Source organism: Silene latifolia, chromosome 6, assembly GCF_048544455.1.
Source record: "Silene latifolia isolate original U9 population chromosome 6, ASM4854445v1, whole genome shotgun sequence".
NCBI classification, from domain to species: domain Eukaryota; kingdom Viridiplantae; phylum Streptophyta; class Magnoliopsida; order Caryophyllales; family Caryophyllaceae; genus Silene; species Silene latifolia.
The window spans coordinates 386,206-403,129 of NC_133531.1; the positions used below are offsets into that span (position 1 = coordinate 386,206).

A 16,924-nucleotide genomic window follows, 5' to 3' on the forward strand; every position below is an offset into this window, starting at 1 on the left:
ATCTTGCAATGTACCTATATGAATTTGTATGAGTGATATATCACCATTTTCATATCTTGTGGAAGTGAGATTTTGGACTTTGTCTGTCCTTGAACTCAGTTAAGTGCTAATAATTTGATAGTCATAACTCGCGATTTTGAGGAATCATTAAAGATTTCGCTATCATAGGATGGAGAATCGCTACAAGGCAATAATGCGAAAGTTGGAACAGGCGCGGGATACAACAATTGGAAAGAAGGTACCGCACAAACAGCTGCACTAATGCTAAATAGCAAGTTGGTTATTCATTTTTTCCTTTGTTTTAGTTCTAAAGAAGGACAAAGTTGATCCAATCTAATGACAAAGTGACAAACATGGCGCATTTATAATTAAATGAGAGCTAATTGGTGAAAATTGATAGGGAAACAGTCGGATTGAGGGTCGTCGAAAGCACGTTGAGCAAGGATGGCGTTAGCGGCTTCGGTAGTATGATAAGCATCCCAGAACACATATTGATTCCTGTTTGGACAGGGTGTTGCTGCTGGCAAGCACGTTACTTGTCCTAGTCCACAACACGCTATGTCCACCACTGTAAATCCTACATTTACATAATGTTATTAGAAATTGATCGAGTACATAAAAAGGTAATACATAATAATGTTGAATAATGAATTGACATGATTACCATAAGAAGCTGGGTTGTTGAGGATGTCACCAACCACACCATATGCGTTGAAGTACACAAATATTGCAGCAGGATGGTTAGCATTTAATTGCACTGCAAGCGCTCTAAGACCTTCATTAAACGGGCCTACCATCTCATTTACTGGATCTAAGCATCGCCCTGGTGGAGCTTGACCCCCTCCTCTCTGATTCGGAATGCAACCAATGGGTGCCAGCCCGACAAGGAAGAACTTTCTCAGTCCTATATCGTATAATGCCTTCAAAAATGTCTTTCATTAGTTTTATTTATAATACTATACAAGTGTAGCCATATGAGTAGATATTGGACGTACCGAAAGTTGACGTGCATAATGATTTAAGAGAAGGTTGGCGAATTCTGGAGGTCTGTAATTGATGCTTGAACCATAGATAGATGGCAGAAGATAGTTGTTGATGTAATCGTTGCTACCGAATGACATGAAAGCTACGGATCTTTGGAGATACCGTGTCATATTTTGTCCACCTATCAAATTTCGTAGTTGATCTACAGTTCTTTCGAAGTTTACCACCTGCTGGCTCAAGCTAAATCGAGCTCCCTGTGTAAATTAAATAAGGTAGTGTTGCTATACACTAGACACTGATTTTATTGAATTTTTTTTCCAAAATAGGCATTTTCCACAACTTAATTATCAAAATGGGTCGACTTTCAAATTTATTACCGAAAATGAGTCCACGTAGGATCGGATTTATCGAACCTAGGTTGAGGAGCCAAATCGCCAGCCCGCTTGGCGACTTGTTTCGTTGTATAATCCAGAAATCACCTTCCACTTTCCCACTTCAACGCATTCCCGATCAAAAAAAATTGCAAAGATCGCCAGCCCACCTGGCGTTTTGAGAGCTGGATCAAATTTTGCAAAGCTTTGGCAATATAATTCCTCGCCTAGGCGCTTGGCGACCCCAGTCTTGATCGCCAATTCGGGTGACGACTTGCTCTAAAAGGCAAACATCAGGTTTGGTTGTCTATTAAGTGAAACTTTGGGTAAAGTCGCTGACCGACTTGGCGACTTGGATCCGAGCCTAACTTTGGTGATGACGTGGACCCATTTTGGGTTAGTTTGAAAGTCGACCCATTTTGATAATTAATTTGTTAAAAATGCCGATTTTGGAAAAAAATTAGATTTTATTTGAGTGTTTGTGTGGCTATATATGTTGTCACGTTTTTATGGGTACACAATTTTTAGAAAAAACTTTGTCGGAAAAATGAAGGCTACAATAGCAAGAATTTATGGTGGAGATAGGGAAAGGGAAATTACCCAATGACGGCCAGTTTCATCTAGGATTCCGGCGCCTGCAGACGCATAATTGACTCCTGATACGATCTTTAAGCCAACTGCAGTTGGATCAGCATATGCAGGAAGATACGACATACCCAATCTTTGTCCTGCTTTATATACGTGCACATAAGATCACAGTTGTATCATTATTATATACTTCTAACAAACAACTAATTCAACAAGGAGGACTAACAGCGACACTTATCCGAGTAACAAAAAATTTCAAGTTTCAAGTTAAGAACAACGATGTTTTTTGTATGTTTTAAATAAATCCTGGTTACACCATTGCATATGGTTAGCAATTAGCATAGACTTAGGAACAAAAATACGTGGAATTAATAAAAATAGGTTACCTAGCAAGTCTATTACAGTCTGGCCATTACAAAAACGTCCAGTAGGACCTTGACTGAAATCAACACCATAAGGCCAGTAATTAGATTTTGCAATAGAACTAAGGAAGTTATTATTTCCACTATCAATAATAGAGTCTCCAAAGGCAAACATGCCGGAAACTGGGGACGAAGATTGGCCTTGTTGTCCCGGAAATTGAGCAAGTGAGCATTTAAAATGAAGCATTAAGATCAAAGATGATATGTAGCAGTAGTAAGGCATGGATGCTGTTTTTGAAATAAAATTCATGCTTTTTTATGTTTAGGAAAAATGTACTCTAGTAAACTATAATAGAGAAGAGGTTTGTTTGTTGGAAAGGGATGTGATGAAATTTTAAGGTGGGTGAAGAGTGTTTTATACTGGAAGAGTAAGCATGGAATGTGATATTACTGTCACAAGTTTAGCACCATGCATGCATCATTGCATCATAGATTCATAAGGAAGGTTCATATCAATATTCATATACATACTTTCCCATTTAATCATAATATATATTGGATAGATGGATTGATTTATGTGCCGTAAAACGTTGTGTTAATAAAATGACATATTTAATCATGTGAGATAATTAATCGTCTTTGACAAAGATATTTAATTTTTAAATCATGACATATATACGGCGTGTGTGTATACGAGTTAGTGCATGTAACACCCCGTATTTTATTAAGATGGATAAAATTCTTTTAATTGCTATTTTGAATTTAATTACATCATTTAACGATTTATATATATATGCTTAGCTAATTAATTAATTTCATCATAATTCGATACGTTAATTTTAATAATCATTAATAAGTTTATTTAAAGTTAGTTCGAGTTTATTGAAATTAGTTCGAGTTTATTTATTTAATAATTTCCGTTTCTTTACGAGTCCTTATGAAAGTTGTTTTAAGTGAACCCGAGATGGATTTTGGGAACAAAACCGTCCAATTAGCTATTTTGAGCTTATTTCACTAAATTAGCAATTTTTATTAATATCCGTTAGTTTTGTAAAAATCGCTAATAATTCCGATTCAAACTGATGTTGTATTATTTACGTTAACTAGCTGAGTTTATTTTATTTTCACTCATTAAATTTATTTATTATTGATTCCGTTTTATTACTGAAACTTTTACTTAAATCGGTTAAATTTAACTCGAAACGGTTTTAATAACGATCGAAGTTTCTTAACGACGAAGAAACGTACGTATACTAAATAGCAGGCTAGCAGGCTGCTGTCTCATTTATAAACAACGCACGTCTTCTTTCCTTCTTCTTCCTTCTTTTTCCTTCCTTTTCGTACCTTTCTTTGAATTTTGATCTGTTAATCGACGTCGGTGCTTCGTTCCTTATCCGTTTTCAACTATTTTTGTTCCATAGCGCTCCTTTCGTCGTTCTCGTCAATCCGTTGTAAGTAAAATTCATTTTCGTTATGTATTTTTACAAACCCATTTATATTTTCAGCTTTATTTATTATAAGACGGTTGTATGTACTAAAATAGACGATGCAGTAGAAGATTTGTTAGTATGTTTTATAGTTGAGACGGTGTATAATTATATATAGGGATCCTTATGGATGTTAATTAGTCAGTTGTATAGTTGAGACGGTGTATACTGATATGTGGAGATGATTGAGACGGTGTATACTGACCTCTAGGGATCATTTGGGATGCTAGCTAGTAAGTGGTATATTTAAGACGGTGTATGCTGACATGTATGGATTGTTTTGGGTGCTAATTGTTGTCTTTTATATTTGAGACGGTGTATACTGACATGTAGGGTTTGTTTTGGGGCAGTTTGGGATGGATAAATGGTGCCTTTCGGGATTTGTTTTTAGGGCGTAAGAGTGATCGATGTTGGACGGTTTCTGTGTATTTTTGGGACCGCTATAATGTGTTGAGTAGGCTGTTTCGTGGGGTGATGAGGGACTATTTTAGGACTGTTTTGAGGTCTCTTTGTGCGGTTTTTTGAGTTGTTCATGGATTGTGGTGGGGTTGTTTTGGGATGTTCTGTTGCAAGGTTTTGGGACTATTTTAACGTGATTGAGTGGGCTGATTTTAGAACAGTCAAGCATGGGTTTTAGTGGTTTGAGATGGGTAGTTGTTTAGGTGGAGTGTTGGAGAGTGTGCTTTGGTCGTAGCTTAGCGATGGCTTTGGCCGTGGCCTAGGCAAAGTGGCCTAGCTAAGTCACGAGTTTGAGGTCATGTGTAGTTGGTGGTTAGGCCGAGTTTGAGGTTGTCATAATAACTTTTGAGCCGTGTCCATAAATTGTTTTGACGCTAGTTTGGTTTATTTAATATATAATTAAATTAATTTCCGTCTCATATTTTATATAAAGATAATTCGTTAATATCGTCCTTTCACATAATTATTTTAGGTGGCTCATATGTGGTTGAAGATGAAGAGTAATTTTGGGTTTTAGAAGCTTTCTCAAGTTTATTGCTTGTCTCTTTGCTAGCTTAAGGTAACTATTCCGAGTTACTCGACGAATTAATGTCACATAAGTAGTAAATGTGGTGCTTGTTGTTTGTTAAGTGTTTAGGTGATTGATAATGTTTTACTTTCATTTTTCACATGATAGAAATTGGAAATAGCATGAGAATAATATAGCGATAAAATTTGTAATTTGGGCCAAAGTAGGCCAAGACTCTGAGCTGGGCCAGTTGACCGAACGAGTTTGGTCAAGCTAGGTTTAAACCAGTCAGCCTCGATTTGACCGATGACCCGTCGCGGGACTCGGGTCGAGGGTTTGTCTTTGAGGTGAGATTGGTTGTTATTGGAAATTTCATGTTATGTCTTGATAATTGTAATTATCATTTCACATGTTGGTTGTTGGATGAATTGTCGCCTTATACTTGATCTTGTTGCCTCTTTGCCATTTTAGTTTGTTCTCATGAATTATGAAATTAACGGTTGGTGGAGTTTGGATTATTATTGATATTGAGGATATTGTTGGATTGTTCATTTGAATAGACATTTATATAGCCTTTCACATGATAGAATGTTAGCATTTATGTTGGTAAGTGGGACTTTCTGCCCTCTTATGGTTAAGTGGGTGTCTTAATTGACTTGTGTGGTGAGTCGTGTGTGGTGTGGGCTAAAGTATTCAAGCTGGGACTAGCTGGGACTAGGTCCTAGGTGAGTATTTCGGCCTTCATCATAGATAGGTCTTTATAGTCTCTGACGAGTATATGTTCCTTTGCTTGATAGCCTTTGTGTTCTGACTAGTGGATTTATATCCAAGTTGGGGCATGACCTCGGTACTTATTTTGATAGTATGGGGTCGCTTAAGTACTAGCCAACCCTTCGGTGGTGTCCTTAGGGTACTCACTTCACTTTGTTTTAAAAAAAGTTGTGGGTCTTGGGTGCGGTGGTGTGTATCCGCATGTCTAGGTCTGCATGTGATTTTAGGCTAGGGTTGTGTTGTCTCTTGGCCATGTTTTCTTAATAGTAACCGCTGAGCCAAGATACCGGTTCGATTACCTTCCCTACCTCGTGGTATAGACTCGAGTTACAAAGTGACTATTGACGGTACTAAGAACTTATGCCTGTCTTTGATATATTGCCCTTTCTTGTTTGATGATTTTATGAATCATAGAAGGTGAGATGCAAGCCGGCTATGGTTGATAGAGTTTGGATTCCTGGATGTTATGTGACTCACATGATAGTGTAGCTTGAGTCCGTCTAGTATTCACATGCTAGGACTGTGTTGTTATATTGTTGTTCACATGATAAGCACGATTGTCTAGCATCTATATGCTAAGGCATTGTGTGATTCGTATTCATATTCTTATGTTTACATGTTATATTAATTATGACATTTCGTGTCTGGGAGAACTCGGAGTTACTCCCCATTGACCGTGGCTTTCGTATTTGTATAAAATGCGATTGGCATGTAGGTGATGCATATATGGGGTACATGGACGAGCTAGCGAGCAAAGTAACCTTGGGACCTAGACTGGTTTTATTTTATTGTGACCCTTAAACCCTTTTTATGTCACATACATTTTAGGGACATATGTCTCCCTTTCTCATATTTGGTTTGTATAACTTTGTTTCACGACTTTAGCGATGTTTCATTCATGAGATTTATTTTGGACCTTGCATGTTTGACACCTTCCCTTTTGGATATCTTTATAACAGGTTCAGGTTTTAAAAATTACAGGTTTTTACTATAATGAACCTATTACAAACATATCCATGCAGTTTTATTCTAGAATTACGTGTTTACTTTTCCGCAATAAATGAGGGTGTTACAGTGCATCTTGATTTTCTTTAATTTAAATAAAATTTTATAAACTTTTTGTGCGTATGAACCATTGAATATAGGTTAACTGGTAAAATTATGAGTAATCCACTTAAAGTCCAAGCTCAAATCTCTCAATATAAAAATTACCCTTGTGATATGTTCACACCAAAAACAATTAAAAGTGAGTAAAGAACATGTGTATGAAATGTGATAGCTAAGCAAACAAGAGTAGTTGTTATTTGGTAAACTTTAATTCAATGCAAAACTAAAAATTGCTCACTATATGCATGCATGTATGAAAAACAACGTTGTTTGCAATATGAGGTCACATGTATTGTATGTATACTATACAATAGGATAGTGATAGGGCGCCACCGGGTGACGCCCAAATTGGGTGCCACCCTCTCACAACAATTGTTTATTGAAGGGGTCCTCACTCACCCCATGTGAGAGGGTGGCGCCCAAATTGGGTGTCACCGGGTGGCGCCCTTTCATTTTCCCTATACAATATACTCCTTTAGGCTTTACCCATATTGGCTCTTTATATATAGTAACGACTTAGATGACGTCATTAAGGACGGGATAACATTTTGTCTGAGTTCATCATCGCACCTTTCCTCAATTTAAGCTTTATTTTTGGAACTGCATAGTAACGTCTACTATACTATACGCCTACAATACCTTAACCCCCCTTTTCATGGTTTTTATTCCTCCATTTCTACTTCATTTTCAGGTTCTTTATCATCCTAATATTCGATATTTTGAATAGGGGCGAATCAAGGATTTAAAATCCGGAGTAGCAAAAAAAGTTTAGCTTATAAATATTAATAAATTTTTGAATCTTAAAAAATATACATAATTTGTTAAATGTAATCCACAAATGTATAAAATATTGAGAGGCAAAAAAAGAGAATATGCATGTAACGGAATTAGAACCTGGGGGCAAAAGGTGGAACCAAAGTTTTTACTTTTTACCATTGAATCATAAATGTTTATCGTACATTTCATAGGATAACAATTACTTATATACTATTCAGCAATATTTGGGGTAGCAAAAACCCGTCTTCTAAACCAATTTTTTTTATCTGACATTATACGTTATTGTACACCTCACATTAACAATACATTAATTCATGAACAAAAGTTTTCTAGATGGCAATTTATATTAATTCTTATTTAAGACGTCAATATCCGCTATAGAGGTCAAACAGATCCATATGATAAGAAAAGTTGCCAAGATATTAGCAAAGAATTTGCTTAACTATCATCAAATGGTAGTATTTAATATTTTGATTTGTCTTACACTCTTACCATTAAGACGGTTACTGTCGTCTTAAAAAGAGTGCAAGATTAATATATCAATTATTAAAACAGATATTGTTGCCTTATTATCAACGAGTGTTTGAATGACGAAATAAATATTTGTAATTCAGATTAACAGGTTCATTAATTACCGGTTCAGGTTTATTAGACTCGGGTTTCTTTCGGGTATATCAAAATTCGGTTTAAGTACTTTTTCAGTTCAGGTTATATCGGACAACATTGAGGTTATCATATGTATTCAATTGGTATCAATTTAGATAATTTTAATTGATCTTTAGGTTCAGTTTTATTTTGTCAGGTCTTTATTAGTAGCCCATAATTTACAGTGGGGATTATTTGTCTCATTCTATGTCCCACTTCAAACACATCTTAACATATCAACACATTAGCATATTTGTTTTTTTTTATTTGCAACTAGTGATTTGTCAAGATGTGTATGGAGCGAAATATAGAATGTTACACAAAAGTGGGACAGAAGATCTTCACTGCATAATTTGTCATTGATACGATCTTTAGAAAAAAAAAACAAATACTTTTAAATGGCAATAATTAAAATATGTGTTAAGCGGGTTAGATAGTTTGAATTGGGTTAGTTCTGATGGCGGGAATTTGGATGGAGTTTACTGTTTAGTCAAAGCGGGTATTGGATCAATTTCAAATTTGAGCAGTCGTCAATTTTGAGTGTTGGTCGGGTTTCAAGGGATACGGCATACATACATACATACATACATACATACATACATACATACATACATACATACATACATACATACATACATACATACATACATACATACCCCGCCAAATGAAAATTTAAATCTAAAAATCGACTCAGTTTCCTTTATATTTTTGGCAACCACAAGGAGTAAACCCTACTATATGATTATTTGCCTTCCATTCTGAAGATTGAATCATTAAAAGATGGGAGAAGATAACAAGGGAAAAGCAGCGGCAATAGGAATCGATCTTGGAACGACGTATTCATGTGTGGCAGTTTGGAGGCGTGGCAAAGTCGAAGTCATTCCCAACGATCAGGGTAACAGAACCACCCCGTCTTGCGTCGCTTTCACTCAAACTCAACGTTTAGTCGGGGATGCTGCCAACAACCAAGCAACCGTCAATCCTTCCAACACTATCTTCGGTTTGCTTGCCTTTTTTTCTCTTTTCATTTTCACATGTTTCCTTGATTCATCTTTATTAACCGTATTAATCTTTAATTTGCCTATATCGGAGGCTTGGTTTTACATAAAACTTATTGCTTTTATATACATAAGCCTGATCAGATGTTGTTTACGTCTTTTATGATTGAGTACAACAATAATATTACTACCTAAGTGTCTCAACTATGCAACCTTTCCCCTTATCTTAGCAACATAAAGGGATTGTTTCCCAAATTGTCCGTTTATATCAACTCATTAGTTTGAATTATGTTATCAAGTTTGTTTTTATTTACAAATTAAACCTGATTATTAATCTTATCGACAACTGATGATAGATGCAAAGAGGCTGATAGGCCGGAAATTCAATGATGAAGCTCTGCAGAAAGACATAAAACTTTGGCCTTTTAAGGTTAGCCCATCTTCTAATGATGACAAGAAGCCTTTGATTGTGGTCAGTTACAAGGGAGAAGAAAAGGAATTTGCAGCTGAAGAAATATCGGCTATGATCCTTGCTAAGATGAAGGAAGTTGCTGAGGATTATCTCGGAACTACTGTGAAAAATGCTGTAATAACCGTTCCTGCTTATTTCAATAATTTGCAGCGCCAGGCTACTAAAGATGCGGGAATGATCGCTGGACTTAATGTTATGCGTATTATCAATGAGCCTACGTCTGCTGCCATTGCGTATGGATACGATAACAAGGCTACCGTCACTAAAAATGTGTTGGTTTTCGATCTTGGTGGAGGAACATTTGACGTTTCTCTAGTTACTATCATAAATGGTTTATTCGAAGTGAAATCAGTCAGTGGAAACACTCACCTTGGTGGCGCAGATTTTGACAGCAGAATGGTTACCCACTTTGTGGCGGAGTTTGAGAGAAAACATGGCAAGGACCTCAGTGGAGACCCTCGGGCTATTGGGAGACTACGAGCTGCTTGTGAGAGAGCTAAGAGAACCCTTTCTTCGACAACCTCGTCCTTTATCAGTATCGATTGCCTCTATGAAAGCATTGATTTTTGTTCTACCATAACCCGAGCCAAATTTGAGAAATTGAACATGGATCTGTTCGAGGAGTGCATCAATCCTGTAGAAAAGTGTGTGAATGATGCTAAAATGGAAAAAGGTGATATTCATGACATTGTTTTAGTTGGTGGCTCCACCAGGATCCCCAAAGTTGAACAGCTGTTACAAAATTTCTTCTGCGGTAAGGAGCTGTGCAAACAAATTAACCCTGATGAGGCCATTGCTAGCGGAGCTGCCACCTATGCTGCTATCCTGAGCGGATTAGACGACAATGATTTCTCCCTGTCGGATGTTACTCCTTTGTCGTTGGGTGTCAAGGATCCTGATGGAGCTATGAGTGTCGTGATTCCTAGAAACACTCGTATACCATGTAAACGAGTGAAGACTAGAATTACTGTGAAAGACTTCCAGACTAGAATGCGATTCATTGTGTTTGAGGGTGAGAGACCAGTAGCGTGGGACAATAATCTTCTGGGTAGTTATCTTCTCACCGGGATTCGAGCAGAGCCCATAGGTGTAGTTGATGTAGACGTATACTTTGATATTGATGCTGACGGTATCCTGAAATGCTCGGCCCAGGAAAGAGATACTGAGAATAGGAGTGAAATAACAATAAGCAACCACAGTGGGAGGTTGCCCAAGCAGGAAGTGGAGAGAATGCTGAGGGATGCTGAGATGTACAAGGTTGAAGACGAGCAGTATCGACACAAGGTTAAAGCGATGAATGAATTGGATAATTATACTCATTACTTGGCGTCAATGCTAAAACGCAGTGGTAAAAGAGTTGGTCGAAAAGACGAGAGGAAGGTGGGTGATGCGATTGAGAAGACTAGACAATGGGTGGACTGGAATTTCATGCTTGCTCAAGGAATTAAGTTCGAAGATAAGTTGAAGGAAGTGGAGAGTATTTGTGAGCCCATCATTGGAAAGATGAATCAGGCGGAGAAAGACGGTGTCACACTTCAGAAAATTGAAGTAATTGACATAGATGATGAATAAATTAAATTAGATGCTCTTATTTGGTTGTTACTTATTTTTTATTGAAGTTGAGTATGGAGTAACATTATTATTATTATAGTGGAGTAGACTTAAATATTGCATTTTATTAGCTTAATCAATCTGGACGTCCCCGCGCATAAAATAATTGTGAAAGCCGCGGCTAGGTATATAAAACCGAAAGATAAGAAATTTAAGGTGTTGTTTGGCTTTGCTTATGGAAAATGACTTTCCCTTTTTTGAAGGAGTTTATTCACAAGTTACTTTTCGGAAAAGTTTTAGTTGTTTGGCCATACTTTTGTAAAAGCGGTGTCTCACAAAATTTATATGTTTGGCCTAACTACTTTAATACAACTTTTGTTTGCTTATTTGGTTATTTATGTAAAAAGTAGAATTAGAAGTAATAAATATCTACTTCTCGTTTTGGGGGTGAATATCACTTTTTGACTTCTCAAAAGCACTTTTAAAACTCTCTAATTTACCATGTTTGGCCAAGCTACTACTTTTTCAACTACAAAAACACTTTTTAAGCTTGGTCAAACAGCACCTAAATACTACTAGTGTAAATGTAGAATGTAACTATCTAGAGGAGGAAATACTGTATTAGTTATTACAAGTTGGTCCCACAGCCAGAGCGAGACCGACGTTGGAGGGAGTTGGATTAAAGAAGCTAAAATAAGAGTCAACAAGAAGCCACATTTAAGAAGCCCTCATCACTCAATCTCAGATCTACTCAATCAAAAACTAAACAAAATATCCCCCCTCTCCTCTCCTTAAACAAATTTGGAGGAGGAGGAGGAGGAGGAGTAGTATACGATTACAATTAAGAAATGAGAATACCAAGTTTGGGTGGTGTGTGTTCTTGGTTACACGACAAGATCATTGACCCTTTTCTCCTCATCCTTCGCAGGTCTCTCTTTCTTTTCTTTTCCAATTTCATCTATTTACTATCAGTCATAATATAATGAATAAACAAGGTCTATAAATGATTGGGTATATACTCCATATGTGATTAAATTTTGTGACCATTGATTGTTAGGGGTACAGAGCCTAAACAGTTGGCATTCTCAGCAGCTCTGGGTACCACACTTGGTATTTTCCCTATTGTTGGTATGTATCTTTCCTCTTTTTGCCTTTCTCAATTTTCCCTTGTTTTTTCTCTTTAATTTTAATGAATTTTTTTTCCATAATACTATGTTGCCTGTATTTCAAGTTATTGATGGAAGACTTTGATTATCGTATTACTAAATCCCTTTTGTTGCCTGTATTTCAAGTTATTGAATTAGAACAAAGTGATCATCTTTGATACATTGCTATTAAACTGATAACCTAATCTTCAACAGGGGTTACCGTATTCCTATGTGGACTGGCTATTCCTATATTGGGATCCCGCTGCCATCCCCCGACTGTCTTGTTGCTTAATTTTGTGGTTACTCCTATTGAGTTGAGGTATTTTTGTATGTTAGAGTACCATTTAACTATAAGGTTGCTGATACTACTTTTATTTTATGTCTGATCTTCTTACATTTTAATTCAGTCTCTTTGAATTGTAGTCTGGTTGTACCCTTCTTGCGACTCGGGGAAACTATTTGTGGCAGCTCTCATTTCTCATTGACCTCTGATGCTCTCAAGAAGGTCTTCACTGGCCAAGCTTCTACTCAAGTTCTTCTCACCATCCTTCATGCCGTAATTACTCTCTCTCTTTTTGATCTGAGGAAGTACTGCATATTAAGAGGCTTTCTTCATATCTTCTTGGTGCCTAATCCTTGTTTCCCTTGAACTGTGTTTGCAGATGTTGGGATGGCTATTTGTGGCGCCATTTATTCTGCCCTTGCTCTATCTACTATTGTTTCCTTGTTTCAAGGTTCTGGTTCGGAGATTTAAGCCCAAAGAAGCCCAGCTCAGAAGTGAGGCTTAAGGCTAAGGGGTATCTATCTCAAGTACATGTAATTGGTTTTTTTATTTGTAGGTCATCTATGTTTTAGCTGATGACCTTGTTGTATAGACTTCACTTGCTTGATTGTATTGAATTTGTTTGTATAGACCAGTTCAATGCTCTTAAAACTCACCTGAATTTTCATTGTGAATGGAACCTTTGCTCATCTTCTTCTGTGTTCGCTTATCCATAGTTCCAGCATTTTGAGAAGGATCAAGATGTGAGCTTATGATAAATGTTTTAGTAATGTTAAAGACTTTTTTTGTTTTGCTGTCAAGTATTGAAATTATAAAGATGATGCACAGGAACAGAGGTCTAGGTCTCTGTCTGTAAAAATCGAGTCTCTCGGTACTCCATTATCCCAGCAATGAAGCTATTGATCCATCAGATGATCAGATTCATGGCTGACATGGTATATTATATGCTGTAATGTTATGCTCAATCTTAGAGCAGTAAATTGCAATACTTTTCGAGGCATCCCTGGCCAAGTTCGGAATTTCCGACCAACAGAAACTGAGCATTAGTGCTCAGTCTCTGTAACTGGGGGCTGTTTCTTATGATTAAAAAAGAGATTATCATAATTTAGATGAAGCTTGCTATGCACACATCGAAAACTTTGTCTACAAGCCCGGCCCTTGCCATATGCGGCCTGTGATTCAAGAGGCCTATACATAATTTTTGCTATGTAATGTACTCTCAGACTGAATTGGTGGTATCAATAATTTTCATACTTTAAAGGACCAGAATTTGAGGAGCGGATTTTTAACTAACTCAGTCCCAAAGTGCACCTAAATCAGATACCATGATATCAATGAACTCTCTCAGGCAAAAATGTACAGCAAGGTCCTCACAACAGTAAGGTTCAAATCATAGAATATTGTACTCATATTATATCACCTGAAACATGTCTACGGCAAAATCAACGGCTTTACATAACTATCAGTGACTGTTCTGATGAAACTCTGATACAGCATTGAATATTATTAGCTCTATTACGAATTTAGTATTTACTCTCCAGTACCATAAAACAAAAGATTCATCGAATGCACTGGAAACCTTTACAAATGGCCAGCCAAACTACAAGTAGTATAATGCACACAACAGCATCAATAGCAAGAACCAAGCGCACCAAGCGACACCATTTTCTTCTGACAGTCTGAGAAGACGACCTCCTCCTAGATGCATTCATCTCCTTTGACAATGGGTCTGGAGACACTATCGTACCAGTTAACCCTCTCTCCGAAGACTGACACTGCTCTTCTACTTCAAAACCTCTCATGGTAATAACATGATCCTCACTCCTTTTCTCTAGCTTACCGGACTTGGTACCCAACAAAGGCGCCATAGTAGAACTCCCACACGGAGATAAGGACGAGTTAAACGTACTGTCACTGCTAGCCTGGCTCACATTCTCAAGGGAAGTAATCAACTGTTTAATAACAGGAATCAATTGCTCCTGCAAATTAACTGAGTTCAAATTCGAACTCGACCTACTTCCCTTCCCCTTTGCCTTCCAACTCAACCGAAAACCAGAATCTCTTTTCACAATCTTCTTAAACTCGTCCCTATAATGTTCTAGAAACCTAATTACAGCCTGATTTCCAAGACCCTCTTCAGCAATTGCAAAATAAACCAACCCATCTTCCATCAAATAGCAATAACTCCTCTTATTCATAGTTTGGGAATACCATCTATGAAACTGAGGAACTTTTTCCAAACACAAAGCAGCTAACTTTTCGATTTCCGGGTTTTCATTAGAATCACCATTTCCATCATTATATGACTGTAAAATTCTTCCCCCTTTTGCCACACAACAGTAATGCACAAAACCCTTTTCCATTGAACCCATATGGGTATTATAAAGATCCAAACTTTGATACACTTTACACAAGAGAATAAACTGAAAACAATCCAAGATTTAGCAGAAGATTAGATCTTTAAAGTAAAGAAAGAAGTGAAAATAGGGCATACCATACCATTAAAGAGATTACAATTTGATGAAGCAAAGAGCAGAAAGTTGGAAGCTTTGTTTTTGTGGAAACAAATGATGGTAGGTAGTGAAAGGAAGATGAAGAGGAAGATGGAAGAGACAGCCAATTATTCCATTAATCACACAATTCACAAGTCATACGCTTTTCTCAAATGTTCAAGTTTATTGACCCTTTCTTCTTTTAAGCTCTGCTCAGCTTTTCACGGTCCTCTACTTTTACACGCTTAACCGGTAATTTAAACGGTAATTTCCAAATTAAATTTAAAACAAATCAAATATACTACCTCCATATCCATCATTTGTTTACCTTCCGTTAGAGATGAAAGTGGTTGTGTTGGACGGTGTCTCGTGCTGTCCCACCGTACCTAGAAGAGGAAATGGCACGGCCCAGTCCCCGAATGTGGACTTCGAGCCGTGTCGGTGAAGTAGAATGGCGGCCCGAACACGACCCAACAGCGTGTGGTGTTTGAACATGTCTAAACAATTCCTCCAATTATGCTTTATTTCTTTGTATTTTAAGCGTGCCAGGTGGTGTTGTACCCAGGCTTGGCACATTCTTTTTTATTAAATTTCCACCCAGGCGGCAGGCACATGCCACGTCCCATGTCGTGTTGTGTCGTGTTGGGTCGTGTCATGCTAAAATAGACCTTGGACCGTGCTGGGGCGTGTCGGCTCATCGCCCTCGCTTGCCCACTTCCATCTCTACCTCCATTTATCTTTCTATTTTCCGGAATGCCTTTGGGCAATTTGATGCACTTGTCACCAGTAATTGGTCACATCCTCTTTTCTTGGTTTGCGCCAAAACAAAATGTAAACAAATAAACACGATAGAGAAAATACTAGATAAGACAAAAAACTACTTTTGATAAATACGTTTTCATCTTAAGATGGTGTTCGAAGAGAGACTTAAATGCATAAACTTAAAAGTTTTTTCGATTTAATTACTTTTATTGCAAGATCTTTAATTTAGAATAAAACATTTTCATTTTCTAACCTCAGGAGTTATATTTCATCAAAACTTTTTGATTGAATAAACATTAATTAAATAATCATAACCACGACAACAATTATAAAAAGAATGATGATTTACTTTCGATTTCGCAAACTCTCAGTCTTTATAAGATTTTTTATTTGTAAAAGAATTTTATCTTTTCTGATGATTAAATAACTATTTTTAATTCGTAATTTTAATTGAGTCTGAGCCTCATTTTAACTCTTCTTGATTTATAATAGAACACCTTTTCTTTTTTCTTTCGTATATAAATAAATGGGTTTTTTTTGTCGAAAACTACCTTACATTTAGGTGTCTTTGTAAAATAACTACCTTACTTTATTTTTTTTGTCAATTGCTACCTTTTGTATTTTTGATTTGTATTTTTAGTACCTATTCTAACTTCCCGGCCAAAAAAAGTCAATACTTAGGCATTGACTTAAGTTCACACATGAGAGCTTATGTTTATGTTCTTGTTTTCTTTATATCCCTCGTTCCCCTGCTTTTCTACCTCCTATTTCTCCTCTTTTTTTTACTTTTCTTTTTCTCTCTCCTATTTTATTCTCTTCTTTTCATTAAGATATAAAAGCTTTTGAGGAGAATTTGTGAAGACTTGAATCCAAGTACAATGACAGACTTGAAAATATTGAAAAAGAAGATGAAGAAGTACAAATTACTTATTGTTAAAAGTAGAGTTTTTCTTAAAAATTAATATATTTCAAATGCTAGAAGTAAACTCGAGTAGCTGAGAACCTGGATGATGATGATCAAGCCAAATGCAAGGACTTGATGAATTATTAACAAAGGCTTATACTTGTTTTGTTGAGAGAGGGGTAAGATGAGGGAAGTGTAAAAGTTAGAGGAGACACTGAAAGAGTGAAAGTGAAAAGGAGTTGATTAGGGTTAAAT

At 36.8% G+C, this 16,924-nt stretch overlaps 4 protein-coding genes across 4 annotated transcripts; 2 read left to right on the forward strand and 2 right to left on the reverse strand.

Moving 5' to 3' along the window:
* Positions 1-280: 280 nt before the first annotated feature.
* On the reverse strand, positions 281-2,690 carry LOC141658439 (GDSL esterase/lipase At1g71250-like). The gene is made up of 5 exons (XM_074465388.1): positions 2,330-2,690; positions 1,956-2,083; positions 996-1,238; positions 665-920; positions 281-577 (listed from the first exon to the last, which is right to left on the reverse strand). Exons 1-5 carry the CDS (start codon positions 2,613-2,615, stop codon positions 369-371), a joined length of 1,122 nt encoding a protein of 373 aa, XP_074321489.1. The 5' UTR covers positions 2,616-2,690; the 3' UTR covers positions 281-368.
* Positions 2,691-8,722: 6,032 nt separating this feature from the next.
* Positions 8,723-11,381, forward strand: LOC141658440 (heat shock cognate 70 kDa protein-like). The gene is made up of 2 exons (XM_074465389.1): positions 8,723-9,059; positions 9,414-11,381. Exons 1-2 carry the CDS (start codon positions 8,840-8,842, stop codon positions 11,099-11,101), a joined length of 1,908 nt encoding a protein of 635 aa, XP_074321490.1. The 5' UTR covers positions 8,723-8,839; the 3' UTR covers positions 11,102-11,381.
* Positions 11,382-11,792: 411 nt separating this feature from the next.
* On the forward strand, positions 11,793-13,202 carry LOC141585828 (uncharacterized). The gene is made up of 5 exons (XM_074406872.1): positions 11,793-12,008; positions 12,138-12,208; positions 12,442-12,547; positions 12,652-12,784; positions 12,891-13,202. The coding sequence occupies exons 1-5, from the start codon at positions 11,929-11,931 to the stop codon at positions 13,014-13,016; spliced, it is 516 nt and encodes a 171-aa protein (XP_074262973.1). The 5' UTR covers positions 11,793-11,928; the 3' UTR covers positions 13,017-13,202.
* A 668-nt stretch (positions 13,203-13,870) lies between these two features.
* Positions 13,871-15,237, reverse strand: LOC141585827 (phytolongin Phyl1.1-like). The gene is made up of 2 exons (XM_074406871.1): positions 15,011-15,237; positions 13,871-14,915 (listed from the first exon to the last, which is right to left on the reverse strand). Exon 2 carries the CDS (start codon positions 14,881-14,883, stop codon positions 14,071-14,073), a length of 813 nt encoding a protein of 270 aa, XP_074262972.1. The 5' UTR covers positions 14,884-14,915; positions 15,011-15,237; the 3' UTR covers positions 13,871-14,070.
* Positions 15,238-16,924: the final 1,687 nt, after the last annotated feature.